Source organism: Dama dama, chromosome X (genome assembly GCF_033118175.1).
Source record: "Dama dama isolate Ldn47 chromosome X, ASM3311817v1, whole genome shotgun sequence".
Classification (NCBI taxonomy): Eukaryota; Metazoa; Chordata; class Mammalia; order Artiodactyla; family Cervidae; genus Dama; species Dama dama.
In genome coordinates, this window is record NC_083714.1 from 27,004,718 (window position 1) to 27,024,037 (window position 19,320).

Consider the following 19,320-nt stretch of genomic DNA (forward strand, 5'->3'; position numbering starts at 1 on the left):
ATAACCATACCACTGCTCGAATGTAAAAGAAATGACAAAAAAAGCCTTGCTGAAAATCCTTGCAATACAGCAGTGTAATTAGTATCTAAACCAGTACTGATTTGAAGTATACAATTTTCATAATTAAACTTCAAACAGTTTACTAGGAATTAGGAAAAACATCACTCTTGTGTTTTTAGTGACATGAAAATAAAGCACACAAATTTAAAAAATGGAAATTTTTCAAAAGTTGACTCCCTAAGGAGATAGTTCTGCATGATTCTACTAGATCTTCCAAAAAGGGGGGAAAAAACTGCTATAGCTTTCAGCACAAATTCCTAGAACTTTGACTATCTTGTACAAGCCATTGGATGTATTACCCAAATTGAGCAAAGGCCACAGTATGCTCTCCTTCAAAAAAAATCCTATAATATAATGCATCCTATAAAGGATTTTTATACAGTTTGTAGCTATGCAAAATGACAACTACAAAAGCTAACACTGTAGTCAAAACAAGCTAAAAACCACAAAAATTGGGAGTCACTCTATGGGAAGTATATAATCAGCTATACAATTAGTAAATACTCCTGGGCGTCCTCAAAACTGAAACTCAGACAAGCTGGCTGAAAGAAAGTAAATCAGATCCAGATATTAAGAAGAAAAATAAATTAAAACTTACTTCATGATATATTTGGCTCTGTCTATTGTTTGAGCTTTAACTTTTACTAAAAGTGGATGACTGTTGTAAGTTTCATTCTTCCACTGGCCATACAGACGATATCTTTAAAAATGATGAGATGAAGAATTATGAAAAGTTAAACATTTTGAGGTTAGTGCACTAGAACTGTTTAACTAAAAACAACAAAAATATTATATATTTACCTATGCTGATATGGAAATGTTTTAAACATTCCCCATAGTTCCTCAGACATACAAGCATTGCAGTCCATCAAAGAAAGAGATGGAAGTAATACCTGGTCAGTAATGCTAAGCAAACAGCTAAGGATAACTTCCTAAGAAGAAGGGAAGAAAAATTATTTCAGTAACAGGTGCATATTAATCCCTCTCCCCAAAACAAATTTATGTGAGCCTTGGGAAAATTGTCATTCTTTTGATTTCATAACACACCATATCTAATTCCCCACATTATCACCATACTTTTCATAATGTATTTGTGTTTCTCTATCTAAGAAAGCAAATCAGGTGAGGGAAGGAAAGGTGGAGCAAGAATGAGGGACTTTTTATCCCTTTTCCTTTCTTGAACAAGGTAATCCTCAAAAACAGGAGGCTGTCAATCTTAAAAGATACTTTGTATGATAAGCCAAAAGCCATATTCAACATGTACAAGTATAAGGCAGTTATTCACACAGGTGATTAAAGCTTGTTCACAGTAAAATTCACAGTATGCTGTACCTAGACAAACATTAGACACATTGGACTTTTCTAGTCTCTTACCGTTTTCTCTTTATCTTCTTGTTTGCTTCCATCAGACTGAAACTAAAATTAAAAAAAAAACTATAAATAAAATGCAAAAAGGTTAAGATTATGCTGTCGCAACTTCATTTCTAATTCAAAAAAACAACCAACTTGCATGTGGTTTTGAATTCTTTCCTTACTTGTTACTACACACATGTAGATTTTACATATAACCCTTATTGCAAATTAACATTTTAAATTCTTATCTGTATTTCTAACCTTCAAATAATTTGTAACATTCATGAATTTTAAATGCCAGATTTATAAGCCAATTCTTTCCTCAACCTCATTATCACAAACCTACCACATCCTAAAACTGATCTGAATATTTATTATAAAATTGTAGCAAGCTCAATTTGGTTATAATGCATTTACAATTCTCCTTCCAGACATTCTAGTTTTCTCCCTCAGAATTGGTAAAAATCTACCATCAAAACAATAACAACAAAAATTAAACTCAAAGAAAATTTAAAGCTACATTTTAATTCACCACTACTTAATCCTTCACCAAGAAATAAGCCCAAAAATATTACTAACATTGCTGACAAAAACCAAACCACTTCCTAATTTAAACAGACTTGAGCAAAATAGCCTGGGTCATTATTTTATCAGTGATTTGCAGGTGGGCTACTAAGTGCCATGTCTGACAATGCTGTCTATTCATTCAAAATGAAATCATAACATTTGCGTGTGAATATTCAGATGGAGTGTTGTGGAGAGTGCGCAAAGGCCAAAAGGACAGCTGAAGAACTGATACTCAAGGACAATCTAGATTTCTGGAAAGGATTTAGCTCAATATCCAGTGTGAGAAGGGGGAAAGCAAATAAGCAGCTCACATACTTTATTGGTAGATAAGGATATTTTGTGCATGTGTGTTTTCATGATTGAGTAATTTAATGGGTGCTACATTTTCACATAAGACTAATTCAGGGACAGTCATATTACTTTGATGGGAAAACAATCACTTTTTTTTAATTGGCAGGGTAAAAAATATGGCTCCCTTTCACAGAAATTATTTAGTCATCAACATATATCCTGGTCAGCAAAAAAGGAATCAAGTTATGAAGAAGTGGCTTGGCAGAAAACAAACTAGATAGTTGCTTTCATTTTGTTGGGAGGAAGGGGGTAATCCCCAAGCATACTGGGTGTACCCTGGGAGGCAGAAATAAGGGTATGTCATAATTGGAAGAATTAGGTTTACGGTGTATTGTGTTGGGGATAAAGGCAGTTAAGTTACTCTTTTCCTAATACTACAATTCAAATGAACCTAAAATACATGCAGTTTTCTCCATACAAATAAGATATTTTCCTAGTTATTAAGTTGTCCTAATTCCCTTACTAGATACTTAGTTTTTAATGTCTATGTATTAATTCTCTGGATTTCACGAACAGGAAAATTTGAAAGAGAGAAAGAAACATGGAAAGCACAATGAAACTATCTAGAAGAACAGTAAGAAAATGTTTCTATCAAAGGCTAGTTATAATAAAGATGAACAAAAAAGTATCAAGATATATACACAGGTAAAAGTGATTTTCTTTACACATTCCGCTTCCTTGATTGTTTTAGTTTAACTTAATATGTTTTTTAATTCATAGCACATACAAAACTCTCCATTCCCACAAAAGAATACTAAAAGCTTTATTGAATGGTCAGGCAGAAGTGGGAGAAAGGATGGGGGTGGACAAAAGATATTCATTCCTGCATTTGTTTACTAAGTTCCAGGCACTGGGAATTCAAAGATGAACAGGAGAAAGTTTCTATCTTTGAGGAATTGACAAAGGTAGTTCTTATCTTTGAAGATCTCTTTAAGATCAAAACTACGCTTACCAATGTACTACTAGGAACTGAATTTTTAAGTCTGAATAAAATTGAGCACGATTATGTCTACACAGACAATAAGCTATAAATGACCCCAAGCAGGTTTCATTCTTGCCCTACAATGACAGAGTAGCTGTCAGGGCTGCATAACAGTACTGAGCACACCCCCACACATACACACACAAAAATAGGTTCATCAAGAAGGGGCTTTCAGAGAGTTGAAAAATAAAGGTTGGGGGAAGTCATAGATATAACTAGATGAATTAATTTTTTTTATTACTAATGTACTATTTTTAGTACCTCTAACTCATGAATGTTTCAAATACTAAAGTAGTAGCATACTAGAGTATACTTTATCTCAGAAAAGGGAAAAAAATGAAAAATACTTAAATTTAAGCCTAGATTAGAATTCAAAGCTACATTTAAATAAATCATGGCATTATTTTCAACGTTCTTACTTTTCTTGTTCTTGTTAGCTATCATTCACTGAGTACTATGTTCCATGGAATGGGCTAAGAACTTCAGATTTGTCTTAACACTACTCTATGAGAAAACCTTTTTGATAGAGTCTAAGACCCATCACAGTAACTTAGAAATAGGAAAATATAACCTGTAAGTTAAAAGTAATGGGAACCTGAGTTTATCAAGCCTGGAGAAGAGATAACTGAATCGCCTTTCAGTAGAAACTCTTAAAGACTTTACAAAACACTTAGTTAGAAATAATTCCTTAATTTTGATACTACATCATTTATGAAATCACAGGGCAGGATACTAAATGAAAAGTACTATCTTCCACATTTCTTTTTCAGTCAAGACAAACCTCTACTAAGATGCCAAAGAATGTCTAATATGGCCACCCACATACAGGATGACATAAGTGCTGGCTCAGTTTTTATCCCAGGGTAATTTTTAAATGCTATCTCTCTTACATACTTTGAATTATCTTTTCTGAAACTAAACACTGAGGTTCAATTTCAGGAAATAGAGAGGAGTTACAATAGTTAAATCAACTGTTTCCAGCATGCATGTGGTCCACACTAAAAATTCTACTTTCTTTTCTTGTATAAAACATATTTTTTAAATTACACTGTTTGTACATAAGAGTCTCCATTTGCCTACTAATAGATTTAAATATCTGCCTCTCCTTGTATGTTTACATACACCTCCCAGGTAAAAAGCATAACTAGTGGGAAAAATTAAGATTCTATTTGTAATTTGTTACATAGTAATTTACTACTATGATTCTATACCTTGATTAGAATTGCCACATGAAGCTATTCAGTAATAGCTAAAATGACTTGAGTTCAAACCAATTATTATAGGGGATAATACAAATATAAATATTCTAACAGTTTTTCCCTGCTCAGACTCATTAAACAGCAAGGGTATTGTAGATTAAACTTATGCTCCAACTCTAGAGTGCCAATGACAGCAGTGTCTGTGTCCACGGACAATAAGAATTATAATGCAAAGTTCTGATTGTTTTTTAAGTAGTTTACAAAATTTGTTTCTATTTTTAAATGGACACACGTCCATAACTACCCTTAACAAGTTCATTAAAACCCAGCAACAAAAATGTCCTCTATTCGAAAAATATTCTTTGATTATTTATAACAAATTTCAACAATGAGGGGGGAAAAAACATTTAATACTACAATGTAAAGAAGCTAAAGGCATTCCCATATAAAGTCTGCTCCTGAGGGAAATGAAACTGCTACCTTAAAGTGGCATCTTATATTTAAAGACAGAAACAGATTAAACTATATTAACACTTTTAAAAATTCATCAAAGATAGTGTAGCGATAGCTGACATAAGTGATAACTTATTATGATCTTAAAAATTCATGACAACTATTTTTAACTCTAAAACTGAATGCATAATTATTAGAATCTAATTAATGTTTCAGTTCAGTTCACTTCAGTCGCTTAGTCGTGTCCAACTCTGCGACCCCATGAACCACAGCATGCCAGGCCTCCCTGTCCATCATCAACTGCCAGAGTCTACACAAACACATGTCCAATGAGTCGGTGATGCCAGCCAACCACCTCATCCTCTGTCGTCCCTTTCTCCTCCTGCCCTCAATCTTTCCCAGCATAAGGGTCTTTTCAAATGAGTCAGCTCTTCGCATCAGGTGGCCAAAATATTGAGTTTCAGCTTCAACATCAGTCTTTCCAATGAACACCCAGGACTGATCTCCTTTAGGATGGACTGGTTGGATCTCCTTGCAGTCCAAGGGACTCTCAAGAGTCTTCTCCAACACCACAGTTCAAAAGCATCAATTTTCCAGTGCTCAGCTTTCTTTATGGTCCAACTCTCACATCCACATGACTACTGGAAAAACCATAGCCTTGACTAGACGGACCTCTGTTGGCAAAGTAATGTCTCTGCTTTTTAATATGCTGTCTAGGTTGGTCATAACTTTCCTTCCAAGGAGTAAGCATCTTTTAATTTCATGGCTGCAATCACCATCTGCAGTGATTTTAGAGCCCAGAAAAATAAAGTCAGCCACTGTTTCCACTGTTTCCCCATCTATTTGCCATGAAGTGATGGGACCGGATGCCATGATCTTAATTTTCTGAATGTTAAGCTTTAAGCCAACTTTTTTTTTCTTTATTATTTTTTTAATTTTTTTCCATTTATTTTTATCTCTCCTCTTTCACTTTCATCAAGAGGCTCTTTAGTTCTTCTTCACTTTCTGCCATAAGGGTGGTGGCATCTCCATATCTAAGGTTATTGATATTTCTCCCGGGAATCTTGATTCCAGCTTGTGCTTCCTCCAGCCCAGCGTTTCTCATGATGTACTCTGCATAGCAGTTAAATATGCAGGGTGACAATATACAGCCTTGACGTACTCCTTTTCCTATTTGGAACCAGTCTGTTGTTCCATGTCCAGTTCTAACTGTTGCTTCCTGACTTGCATACAGGTTTCTCAAGAGGCAGGTCAGGTGGTCTGGTATTCCCATCTCTTTCAGAATTTTCCACTGTTTATTGTGTTCCACACAGTCAAAGGCTTTGGCATAGTCAATAAAGCAGAAATAGATGTTTTTCTGGAACTCTCTTGCTTTTTCGATGATCCAGCAGATGTTGGCAATTTGATCTCTGGCTCCTCTGCCTTTTCTAAAACCAGCTTGAACATCTGGAAGTTCACGGTTCATGTATTGCTGAAGCCTGGCTTGGAGAATTTTAAGCATTACTTTACTAGTGTGTGAGATGACATATCTCATTTGATTCACATTGCAACCCCAGGAACTAGACAAGACAAATAGTATTACCACCCATCTCTGGCTTAGAAAAATGACTCTCCCTCCTCTAACAGCTAACAAAAAACTGTAAATATCAAGTCAAGATTCTAAAGTAGCTGGTTCATAAACTAGAACCAGTTTAAGGATGAATGGTATTAAGGTACATTCTCCACCTAGTAACCCAAATTTTTATTATGAAAAATTCTAAGCTTACATAAAAGTTGAATCAATGTATGCTATCCATGAACATCTATATACCTCCTATGTAGATTCAACAATTAACATTTGCCTTTTTTTCTCTTGACCAAAAAAGTTGCAGACATGATCTCAAAAAACTTCAGTGTGCATCTCCTAATAATGAGGACATTCTTCCACATTACCACAATTATCATTATCACAACTATTCCTACTATCACCTACTGGGTTAGCCAAAAGGTTCTTTTGGGTTTTTCCAGAACATCTCACTGAAAAACTCAAACAAACTTCTTGGCCAACCCAAAGTACCCAATCTGACCCTTTGACTCTAGGTTTCTCTATAAACTTTATCTGTGAATCAATTTAGAGCACTTTGGAGAAGGAAATGGCAACCCACTCCAGTACTCCTGCCTGGAAAATCCCATGGACAGAGGAGTCTCGTAGGCTATAGTCCATGGAGTCACAGAGTTGGACACGACTGAGCTACCTCACTTTCCTTCCCTTTGGCTTTTTTACCAAAATCCAACATAAGAAACAGTCATATAAAGAAACTAGTCAGACAACTGAATTAAGATGACAGAGTGAAGCATAAACAGAATTTCTCTTCCCTGATCCCTAATGCAATAACAAAGTATAGCTTACTTTTCTTTAAATGTCCCCAAATCACCACCAACCAAGAAAACAGCAAATTATACTATTAATTTCAAGGGGATGCAAACACAAACACACACAAAGATTCTAAACTACAGACAGTGTGGTATGGTGCCTGCCCTTAGCCCAATCCCCAGAAATAGTATTGAGCAAGGAAGGTAAGTAAATAAAATCCTTTAGGCAACAAGACCTACAAGGTAAGTAAGTAGCCTGAGGAAAAACCCTTCTGAGTAGAAGCCCGGCAGGACTGACTGCTAAGGCTTGCAGTCTCTCAAAGGAACTGGGCTCAGACTGGGGAATCAAAGTCCAAGGGAGCTGGATACCCACTTGACTGGGCATGCCTAGTACACGATGTGTAATCTGTCTCAGAAGACAAAACAGAGGTCCCTAAATGACAGCTGTACTCACCCTCACGGAGCTCATTCACTCCCTATTCCAGACTACAGAGAAGTCGCTCAGTCATGTCACTCTTTGTAACCCCAGTCAGGCTCCTCTATCCATGGGGATTCTCTGGGCAAGAATACTGGAGTGGGTTGCCATGCCCTCCTCTAGGGGATCTTCCCAACCCAGGGATCAAATGCAGGTCTCCCACATTGCAGGTGGATTCTTTACCGTCTGAGCCACCAGGGAAGCCCAAGAATACTGGAGTGGGTAGCCTACTGCTTCTGCAGGGGAACTTCCTGACCCAGGAACTGAACCAGGATCTCCTGCATTGCAGGCGGATTCTTTACCAGCTGAGCTACCTGGGAAGCCCCATATTCCCCCTTTAGAAGGAACCTTAAAAAAAAGAAAACAAAAAACCATGGTTAAATCTCGAGCTAGGCAACTAAAGTCTTTTAGACCTATAAACACATAAAGATTTGTTATAGTGAAATATTTTTTGGGTAAAAAAATGAACCAAAATGCTAAGTCAGATCATTGGAAAGATGCACTTTTACTACCACAACCTTAGCAAGGAGAGAAGATAGATTTCTTTCCACACTGGGATCAAAATAAACATTTTTATCTTCCCGTCTGCCTTTCTACCTCTGCAAAAATAAAGACTGAAGTTAGGGGTAGGCACCAGGCACAACTATGATAGAATAAAGACAAACAAGGGCTGCAATGGAGATGGCGGAGTGGAAGAGTTTTAGCACCTGTGTATCTTAACAATATTGTATCTGTATATGTTTATATATATGTCTATATACGGGACTTCCACAAGTTTGATGTTTGGTCTCCTGCTTACAAGTTTATGATACTCATAGCCAGAGAAAGAATTTCAGAACAAGAGATCAGAACATTAAGATTTTCAACGAAAAAGAATAGCATTAGTGGGTGAAAGTAAGATGAGAAAGAAACTGTTTACACTGTGTCAAAGTATCTCCCCACAGGATACATATTAACAACAAAGGGAAAAAGAGTTAACTATACACTGGAGAAACCTGGCAGCCATCACCTTAACCAAGTGATTAATGCTAACATCACCAGTAATGGGACAAATTGACTTTACATGCTTCTCAATATTACAACACCGGGAAAACACAATCCGTGTTCTTTGAACAAGCACTAGTTAACATGACTCATCCTTTTCAGACTACAAGGATCAACATAATGAAACACTGTTATAGTTCTTTTATATGAATGTATGCTATATAAATATAATGTATAGTAATGAACTACTTAGCAGATTTCTTTAGCATACTTTTATACAATATAAATTTGTTAACATTAAAAAAACTTATCTACCAGCTAAGTATCTAAAGCCAAATGAAATAGGTGTCAAATGATTCATACACAAGAGCTGTTAATTTTCTATGCAGTTACTGTTGTCAAAAATTAAAAATTAGGTACAATCACCAAACACTGGAGAAAACCACATTTATGCTTATAACAATTTCCAGATTTCTAGTCTTTTGGTTACATTGCTTTACAACTGAAAAGAAATTAGACATTCTTTAAGACCTTAGTTAGGCAAAGACCTCTTAGAACACAAAGCACCAACTATAAAAGAGAAGTGCTATTAAATTGGAATTAATCAAAATTTTAAACTTTTGCTTTTCAAAAGACAGTAAACAAAATGACAAGGCAAATCGGACTGAGAATAAAAGACAACTGAATTTAAAATGGGCAAGAGATTTGAATAGACATTTCAATAAAGGTGATTACAAATGGCAAGTAAGGACATGAGAAGATGCTCAACATCACTGATCATCATAAATGATGTGAAACATAATGAAGTGAAACATAAATGAAGTGAAACATAAATTACAAGCACAAAAGATAGCACTACACACCCATTAGAATGACTAATATTTAAAAGACTGACAATACCAAGAGCTGATGAGGATATGGAGCATTAGGAAGTCATATACAATGTCCCCAGAAGTGCAAAATGGTACACACGTGTTGGAAATGTTTGACAAAAAGTTAAACATACACTTACCCATATGGCCCAGCAATCCCAATCCTGGGGAAACAAAACATACACTCCCCCCAAAAAAAGACTTGTACAAGAATATCCATAGCCACTTTTATAATAGCCCCTAACTAGAAACAACTCAAATGCCCATCAACTGATAAACAAATAAACTCTCTTATGTGTATATAATGAAATGTTACACAGCAATAAAGAACTACTGACACATACAACAACTGAGATGAATCTCAAAAGCACTAAGTGGAAGAAACCAGACAGAAAAGAGTACATTCTACACAATTCCATTTATGTCAAACTCTAGAAAAAGCAAAAACACAGTGACAGAAAGCCTACCAGCAGTTATCAGGAACCAGCAATGAAGGGAGGGAAATGATGACAAAGGAGCAAGAGGAACTTGCTGGGATGATGAAAATATCCTACATCATGATTGTGGTGGTGGACATACAACTATATACATCTGTCAAAATTCATCAAATTGCATACTTAAAGTTGGTGAGGTTTACTGTATGTAAATTATAACTCAAAGCTAACTTTAAAAAATAATAATAAGCCAAGACACAGAAGCAACCTAAGTGTTCATCAAGAACGAATGGATAAAAATATGTGGGGTCTGTGTGTCACACACACACACACACACACACACACACACACGATGGAATATTACTCAGCCATAAAAATGAATGAAACAACGCCATTTGCCACAAAATGGATGGACCTTAAGATTACCATATGAAGTGAAGTAAGTCAGACAAAGACAAATGTTTATCACCTATATGAGGAATCTGAAAAGATGATATAAATGAACTTATTTACAAAACAGAAATAGACTCACAGACATAGAATAAATTGGGAGCAAAGGATGAACAGATGCACCCTACCATATATAAAATAGATAAGGATTTACTGTATCTCACAGGGAACTATATTCAGTATCTTTTTAATAAACTATAATGGGAAAGAATCCAAACAAATGAATAAAGATATATACATATATAAGTATAGCCAAACCACTCTGCTATACATCTGAAACTAACATAATATTGTAAGCCAACTATACATCAATAAAATAATAACAGTTTCCCTTGGAGTAGTGATTAGGAGAGCATCTAAGGAAAACCCTCAAGTGTTAGTACTTTTCTATCTCTTGATCTAAGTGGAAGACACATGGCTATTTAGTTTGGAAAAAGTCACTGAGCTATACAATTATGGTTTGTGTGCTTTCTGTATCATGTTTTATGTCAATAAAAAGTTTACTAAAAAAAAAGAAGAATAAATCCTGAACAGTCTGAGGTCTGAGGCTAAAGGGACTTAACACAAATAATGGCAGTGATTCAAAACTGCAGCCAATAAAATAAATGAGCAGAAGAAAAGCAAGAGGAAAGAATGCCCATATAACCACAATTATAAGAAGATTCAAAAAGCAATCACATGTCCAAACCATATTTTTCTATCTGGAGGGCTTGACTGGATTTAAGTTTTTATATATAAATGGTTGGGACACAATTGACTTTGTCCAAATCTTACTCAGCATAACATTTTCTGAAGTTTACTTTATTTGTATTTCTAGAGATACACATAACACAAATATATTCAGAACATTTTCATTCTATAATTTAGCTTTCTGCTCGAAAAAAAAAAAAAACTTACTAACCTCCTTCATAAATGACTTGCCTATCCGCACCACTTTTGCAAATAAAATGGGATCGTGAGAAAGGTGGGGACCAAGGTAACAGAACATATTGAAGACGTCTCTCCTCAAATCTTCAAAGCTCTCTGCTTGTTTTGGTGCTCTCTTATTTTGCAGAGCACTAACAGGTGAGCCTTTAGCACCTTTAGGAACGCCAACTCTACAAAAAGAAGAAAAATGTATATATACTATGCAATGCTCCATTTTAAGTTAACAGTCATATTATAAAACTTTTCTTACTAGTATTTGCTTCTTCTATTTCATTTATGCTTAACTTCATTATACCACATAATTTAATTGGTAGAAAAAGACAAAAACAATACTCATTTGAAAAAACTCAGAGCTTAGGAGACTGTTTCAAATTAACTGCATAAGAAAAAGGAAATCAGTGCTCGCTTCGGCAGCACATATACTAAAATTGGAATGATACAGAGACGATTAGCATGGCCCCTGCGCAAGGATGACACGCAAACTCGTGAAGCATTCCATATTAAAAAAAAAAGAAAAAGAAAAAGAAAATCAGAGAAGTGTAGGTTCCATGTAACAGTTAACATGTTCATACATCATATGAACTTGGTTTTTAATTAAATTTGGTCGATATCAGGAATTTGGATATGGGAATGGGGAACAAGGGATCGACCTCAGAGACACAAAGATGAAAGAGAAAAATACGGAGATAACATCACTGATGCAAGTCAATAAACAGTTCTCAACCTGACTTCCACTACCTAGACTGAATGTGAGGTAGCTGACAATAGGGAAGGTGAGCTGCATAATGAAAGAGGGTATGTCACACTAAAAAGGACAGCACGCCCAGAGTTCTCACCTGCTGAGCAGGTGTGTCGCTGTGGAGTCACAGGGGTCCCTCTCTGAAGAGCCTTCACAGTCCACAGCACGGTGGCCTGAAGGCAGCAACCAGCAGCTATGCACGAGCCACAAAGCTGGGGCTCACGAGGCAGGCTCTGATCTGTGGGGCTGAAGCCAGCACTGCTGCCAGCACTGCTCCTACGTATCCTACAAGTAGGCTGAGGGCTAGAGGACTAGTTGACACAGTAACCAGGGATGATGAGAGAGGCTGCGGTAGCAATTTCCAGAACAGCAGCCTATATGCCAGAAGAGACAAGGCAAGCAGAGTGGCACAGACCTCACTCAGAGCCAGTCAACCCAAGATAGAGGAAAATTACACTAGGTAAAAACTTTAGGAATTCTCTCCTCCCCAAGAGAGAGGCAAAAGTCAAAAACAGAAGAATGGAGTTTTCACTCTCAGTGAAGCAAATCCTACCTAGAAATCTAACATGTAGTTTTGAGACAACACTGCAGCACAAATTCTGCAATGCCTGGTGTAGATGATAGGAGACAAGCCTGCCAGCCAGAAGGATATGCTCTGTGACCATCTCTTGTCTTCTGATAAAACAATTTAAAATATATGCTTGATTGAAGGAGACAAGGTAAATATGCAGATTTTATTTTGTAGTCCTAAACTCTTTCTACCTCAATTAGTAAAGCATATGGTAACATACCTTCGGTAGAGAGGCTCAATAGTTATATGAATCAGCTTGCAAATAGCAAGGGCTATTAGTTTATGTGAAGCTGCATAGTATGGAGGCATCTGATCCATAATGCTCTGGGCATGCTGCCAATCACCAATCTTTAACAAGGCTTCCAACAAACCAAGTTTTTGGTTGTCAGGTGGCTAAAAAAGAACAATTATAGCAAAGATACTCAGAATACAGACACCAATAAATCTTGAAATATTTTTCTTTTTTTAAAAATATTTTTCATTTAAAAAGCTAAGCCAAATAACACAATGTATGTCAATAATAGTTGCCATTCGTGGCAAATTCAACAGTATTTTCTTGAAAGCACAATCAAGTTTTTAAGTGATTGAAAAAAAAAGAAATAACAGGATCTGCTTTATCATTTAGCAGACAAAACACGACAGTTTACAGACTTGGAATTAAATTCAGTTCTACTGTGCCACAGGAAACTAGAATTCATCTCTGAAAATCCCTTCAGGACTTGAGAGACACTATATACAGAGAACAAATATAGTCAATACATGTGTGATATTATCTAGAATACATTCTGAAATTTATATAGGAAAAAACATGACAGCCTCGTTTGGGAGGTGCCAAAACCATGTTTGCAAATTAGTATTCCACAAACTAGGTTTCGTCACAATCAAAATTAAGAAATTCTTCTTCCACAAGTTGAATAACCATCACAAGTTGAATTTCATAATTCTAAATCCAGAAGACAACATTTATCATAATAAATTATATACCTTCTCCACTTTCTCCTCTTCTTTTTCCTTTTCTTTCTCTCGCTCGTCAATTTTATCAGAAGACAATACAACCATTGTAAGTTTTCTAACAATCTGTTTAGCTTCTACAATTTCTCGTTTGTGTTCATCCATAATGCAATTATCAGCTGGAAGAAGCTAAAAATGGTTCATTAAAATTTCATAAAATAGCTAATACTATTTGCACACATAAAAAGCAAACACTACTCTCAATTGATAAAACTGTACATAAGAAGTCTGGTCTATTTATGACCATAATTTCCCTTCGAAATAGGTTTCCCCCTTATTTTCATATTAACCTGACAGGGTTAAATATCTGAATTATGTACACTTTTTAAACTCAGGTAGCAATTCAAAGTTTCATCTCTTCTGTCAGAGGTCCTAAATTAATATAATACTACAACAGCAATGCCTACCATTGCATTTATTAGTTTATCCAAGAAAATGCATACCTGTTCAATTAAAAATATCAGAGATTTCCCCTTTAAAGGCCAAACCCCAAATTAAATAAAATACTATATACAGATCCAATTTGGGAGAGGTAAACTATTGATTTACATAATGGGGCAAATTTTATTCCTCTAAATGAAAAATCTCAAGTCGAAAAATTATGAACAACTTGACATTGCACTTTTCATTTTCTAGATACCTATTTGTCTTAAGTCAAAAACTAGTTTCTAGTTTATTACAAAAGAAAAAGTATCATGTGGATAGTTGACCCTCCATTATGAAAAAAGGGATCAAGTATCTCAAGTACAGCCATCTTGTATGAGTAGAAGATGGTTAGTATGGACATTTCATAAATAGACACATATCCAACAAACCATTATTGAGTCATTTTTGCTAGGCACTATGGTGATAGATTCCTGCCCCTAGAAATGCAAAATCTATTTCAATAGATAAATCTAATGCAAACTAAAAAATCAGTAAATAATAAAAGGAGACACAGTGAGGGGCTTCCCTGGTGGAGCAGTGGTAAAGACTCTGCCTGCCAATGCAGGAGACACAAGAGATGCAGGTTCAATCCCTGAGTCAGGAAGATACCCTGGAGTAGGAAATGGCAACCCTCTCCAGTATCCTTGCCAGGAAAATCCCATGGACAGAGGAGCCTGGTGGGCTATAGTCCATGGAGCCGCAAAGAGTTGGACATAACTGAGCACATGCACAAGGAGACACAGTGAAATATTAAACTACATACTACAGACTTTATCCCATCAGTCAAAAAGGGGAGTGGAAGAAAACTCACTATGGACTGGTGCAAGGAGGTAAGCCAGACTTTTTCTCATTCCTTATTCTCTCCACTGGCAATCAAACCCATTTTTATTGCTCTACTTATATACCTATCAAATATCTACCACAGATTCTCACCTTTTACCTAGTCTACTTCAATTGCCTCTGAAATCTCCCATTACAATGGGTTAACACTATGTTTTTAATTATAGTTCTCTCCATTTCTAGTCTTGTGTATTTTGAAAATATGGTATTAGGTATATATAAAAACTACAATGATTATATCTTTCTAGTAAAAACAACTTTATTATTATAAAGTGATTCTCTGTTTTGTCTGACAAGAATAATTTCCCTGGTATATTTTCCCACCCTTTTACTTTCAACCTTTCTTTGCCCTTAGGTTTCAGAAGTCTCATGTAAACAATTAACTGGTTTTTAATCCCATCTGAAAATCCCTGTCACTTTAACAGGAATACTTTTAAACTCTGCTTATATTTACAATTAAGCTGAAAAATATCAATAATAAATCTATCATCATTTTTGTACTTTCCATTTGTTCTCCAAGTCTATATTTGCTTGTATAAACTCATACCTATGTCTTCAGATTCTTCTTTTTCTGACCAGTTTTTCATGTTTTCAGTTTGTACATCCTTGTCTACACTAAATCTTGAATGGCTGTCTACTATCAACAAGAAAAAAATCCAAACTCCTTACCATGGCCCTTAACAACCCTTCATAGTTTGGCCTCCAATCTACTTCTCCATCCTCATTTCCCCTACATACCATCCCAGGCTCCAACCACTCTGAGCTTCTCAGTGTTCCCCTAAGGGGATAATGAAATCTTTTCAAACCTCTTGCCTTTATATTCAGTTAATTCTACCTACAATGCTTTCCACCTATTTAAGCCTGGCCAACACCTCAAGTTCCCAGTTCAACATCAGTAGTTTGGAGAAGCCTTCCAAAATCCCCCAGTGACAGAGATGGTCACTACCTATTTTGAGCCCTCATAGCACTATGTGAATATTTCCAATAAAGTACTTATAGAATGCAAAATGTTTTCTCCCTTGCTAGACTATGACTGCTTCCAAGATAGTGATCAAATTTCATTCAGCTCTGTAACCATTATGTGTAATGACAGGCAAGGAAGTTAGAAGTTAGAAAGTGATTTCAGAGGCAGTGAAGATGATGTCAGTTTTGAACAGTTCATAGATATCCTAACTCACAACCTCATAAAACAAGAAATTCTATACTACAAACCTAGTGTTTTCAAACTGACAGGCTAAGCTGTTGCTGAACTAGAGGTCATCTATCACAACCACATACACATTCCTCTAGATCCTGCAATAAAAGCACATCTATTATCCAGCAGTAAAAACACCAGAGAAGCTATCTTTTTAAAGTACATGAAAAGTTCCAAATTCATCCTGAATCCTCAAAATTAACATGTAGGGGAGAAGGAAGAACTATTTAGGTAAACCCATATTTCCCATAATCCGTGCGTGTATAATATAGCAGTCTAAAACCACACTGATTAGAACTTGGCCTCTCTCTACATGACATATGCCTTGATGACAATTAAGAACTTTAACTTCACAGTTAACCTTGAATTCTGTACAAAAGGTATTTCATTTCCATGGTTCCTATAAACTAAATTCATTTACTTTATAAAGCAAACACAAAGCAATAATGTAATAGGGCTTCAAAAACTAAGACTTGAGCATCTAGAACCAATCTTGGAGTGCTACATGGCTGCCTCCTCCTCTTCCCCACCCCTGGGATGAATAACCAAATATTCTTAGCAGCCCACTTAACTTACATGTACATAAAGATCATCTAAGTCAATAAGGTTAAATTGTAGAAGTACTGCTGCAACTCTGTATAAAGATGAAGGAGTCTCTCCATTTGGTTCCTTGAAAAACAAAAGAAAAGTTTCTATTTAGTGCAAAAAGTACAACTAAAATCTATCTTTTTAATCTACCAATAATTAAGAATAATTAGATCAAATAACTCTAGGGCAACAATAAGCTTCATTGCTCTTCCTGACCATGAATAATAACATCCGAATTCAGAACAAATACAATCATATGAATATCTCTTTTCACATTGGTACAACTGATGAACACAAGAAAAGCAGTTTCAAAAATGGACACATGCTAATATTTGAATAAAATCTGAAACTTGAACAGAATGAGATTTTATACTGCATAATACTTGGTTTGGGTTTCTGTTTATATGTGTGTTTTCTTAACTTGCTTTTTCAAGTACTTCTCAGTGGAGTTGCAGATAGACAAGACTGACAAATTTGGAAGTGTGGAACCATTGTGTCTGCTTGATACTTTTCTCCCTGTTCTTTTATTTCTTGGGTTCTGTGCTAAGTATATCTGCTTGTCAGCTGACTTCCCCTTCAAAACGGGTGTCTGTACTTCTTCCCTGGTAGCTCAGACAGTAAAGAATCTGCCAATAATGCAGGAGACCTAGCTTCCATTCCTGGGCCAGGAAGAGTTCCTGGAGGAGGAAATGACAATCCACTCTGGTATTCTTGCCTGGAGAATCCCACGGACAGAGGAACCTGGCAGGCTGCAGTCCATGGGGTTGCGAAGAGTCGGACACCACTGAGGGATTAACACTACTACTACTATACTTATTACACATGGATAATTAAACATTTTAAAACTAGGAATGGCCAATCCCAGGTCAGCTCTATTGGTCCTACCGAGAAACAGATGGATCTCTGAAGGCTATCAAGATGACTTTCACTTAATTTTTAAATGGCCTGGGGTCAGATGAATAGAAGAATGAAGTGAAGATAACTGGCAATTACTAAATGGCCCAATGCAAATAAAAAGAAAATGGTGACAATACATTATGTTCTGCTTCTACTCAATACTGAACTTGAGAACTTTATAAGTAAACCTCCTCCCGTAATTGTCATATGTGTTATGCACATATGAAGCTAACAAAACTAACAGATATATTAAAAAAGGCATTATTTCACCATGATTTTTAAGACAGATTAAGTCCTCAACTTAACAACAACTTTGATTTTAATTGTTTTTAAATGGCTATTTTAGTATCAAAACATTTTTCCATGAAAACAAATGGTGGTCATGGTTTCAGAGCAAAACCACAAAAGCTCACTGACTTGAATCCACCAGGAATATTCACATTTTCCCCGTTAACTCTGCTTAAGTGAGCCATAAGAAGCCTCCAACTCTCAGGGCCAAATGTCAATTCCTGTACTCTGATCTTCCTATCGCTCTGCACAATCCCTGTTCTGTCCTATCTCATGTATCCACATTCTTAAAGAACTTCTATGGAATCCTCTGGAATTCATGACCCATCCTCAGCAAAACCCCCTATACCTTGAACCTCTCCTCTAAATGTATCCTCTAAACCTCTTCTCCCTGCTTTCACCTTGACATCTGAACAGAGCCTAGCATTCACTAGGAACACCACTCCCACTGTAACCCAGTCAAGTGGTGGCTATTTTCCCTGGACCCCTCACACTACTAGGCCTGGAGGTAGGGTATGAATCATCTTTGTTTTTATAGTTGTTTTCAGACTATTCCCCATCCATGCTCCCTAAAGCCCACCCAGCTTTGAATTTTCTATCACTCACTATCCTTCACTATTCTTGTGATCTAGTTTCATTCTGCTGTGGTCCAAGAAAATATTTTATATGATTTCAATGTTTTAAATGTATTGAGACTTGTTCTGTGGTCTAATATAAGGTCTATCCTGGAGAATGTTCCATGTGTACTTGAGAAGAGTGTGTAATCTACTGTTGTCCAATGGACTGTTCTATATATGTCTGTTTTAAGTCTAACTGGTTTACAGTGTTGCTCAAGTCCTCCATTTCCTCTCTGATCTTTTGTCTAGTTTTTCTATCCACTAATGAGAGTGGGGTATGGAAATCTCCAATAGTTACTGTAGAACTGTCTATTTCTCTCTTCAATCCTGCTAATGTTTGCTTCATATATTTTGAGGCTCTGTTTGGTGCATATACAGTTAACTGCTTTATGTTCTTGATAGGCTGACCCTTTTATCAATATATAATGTCTTTTGATATCTATTATAAAAAAATTTGCTTTAAAGTCTATACAGCCACCCCATCTCTCCTAGATACTGTTTGCATTGGTTATCTATTTACATACTTTCGATTCCAACATATTTGTATCTTTGGATCTTAAAGTCTCTTATAGATAACATATAGTTGAATCATGCTTTTTTTCCCCTCTCATTTTATTACAATGAATTTTAACACTATAGAAAAGTCACATGACGTTGGATCTTGCTTTTTTTATACATTCTGCCAAACT

The 19,320-nt window shown here is 36.0% G+C and overlaps 1 protein-coding gene and 1 non-coding gene across 17 annotated transcripts in view; one reads left to right on the forward strand and one right to left on the reverse strand.

The window, feature by feature from the left end:
* Nucleotides 1-19,320, reverse strand: part of THOC2 (THO complex subunit 2) — a 112,890-nt gene that overhangs the window by 39,413 nt on the left and 54,157 nt on the right. For all 16 annotated transcript variants that reach the window (XR_009691934.1, XR_009691933.1, XM_061136532.1 and 13 more), the window contains exons 9-15: nucleotides 16,818-16,910; nucleotides 13,754-13,909; nucleotides 12,990-13,162; nucleotides 11,434-11,629; nucleotides 1,435-1,476; nucleotides 862-992; nucleotides 659-760 (exon numbers count right to left, since the gene is read on the reverse strand). Coding sequence is in view for 14 of the 16 variants with exons in the window: in XM_061136532.1 (XP_060992515.1) it covers nucleotides 659-760; nucleotides 862-992; nucleotides 1,435-1,476; nucleotides 11,434-11,629; nucleotides 12,990-13,162; nucleotides 13,754-13,909; nucleotides 16,818-16,910 (893 nt within the window). In the remaining 2 variants the exon portion in view is untranslated. The remainder of the gene's footprint in view (nucleotides 1-658; nucleotides 761-861; nucleotides 993-1,434; nucleotides 1,477-11,433; nucleotides 11,630-12,989; nucleotides 13,163-13,753; nucleotides 13,910-16,817; nucleotides 16,911-19,320) is intronic.
* Nucleotides 11,858-11,964, forward strand: LOC133053230 (U6 spliceosomal RNA). The gene has a single exon (XR_009692164.1). It is a non-coding gene; the product is annotated as a U6 spliceosomal RNA (small nuclear RNA).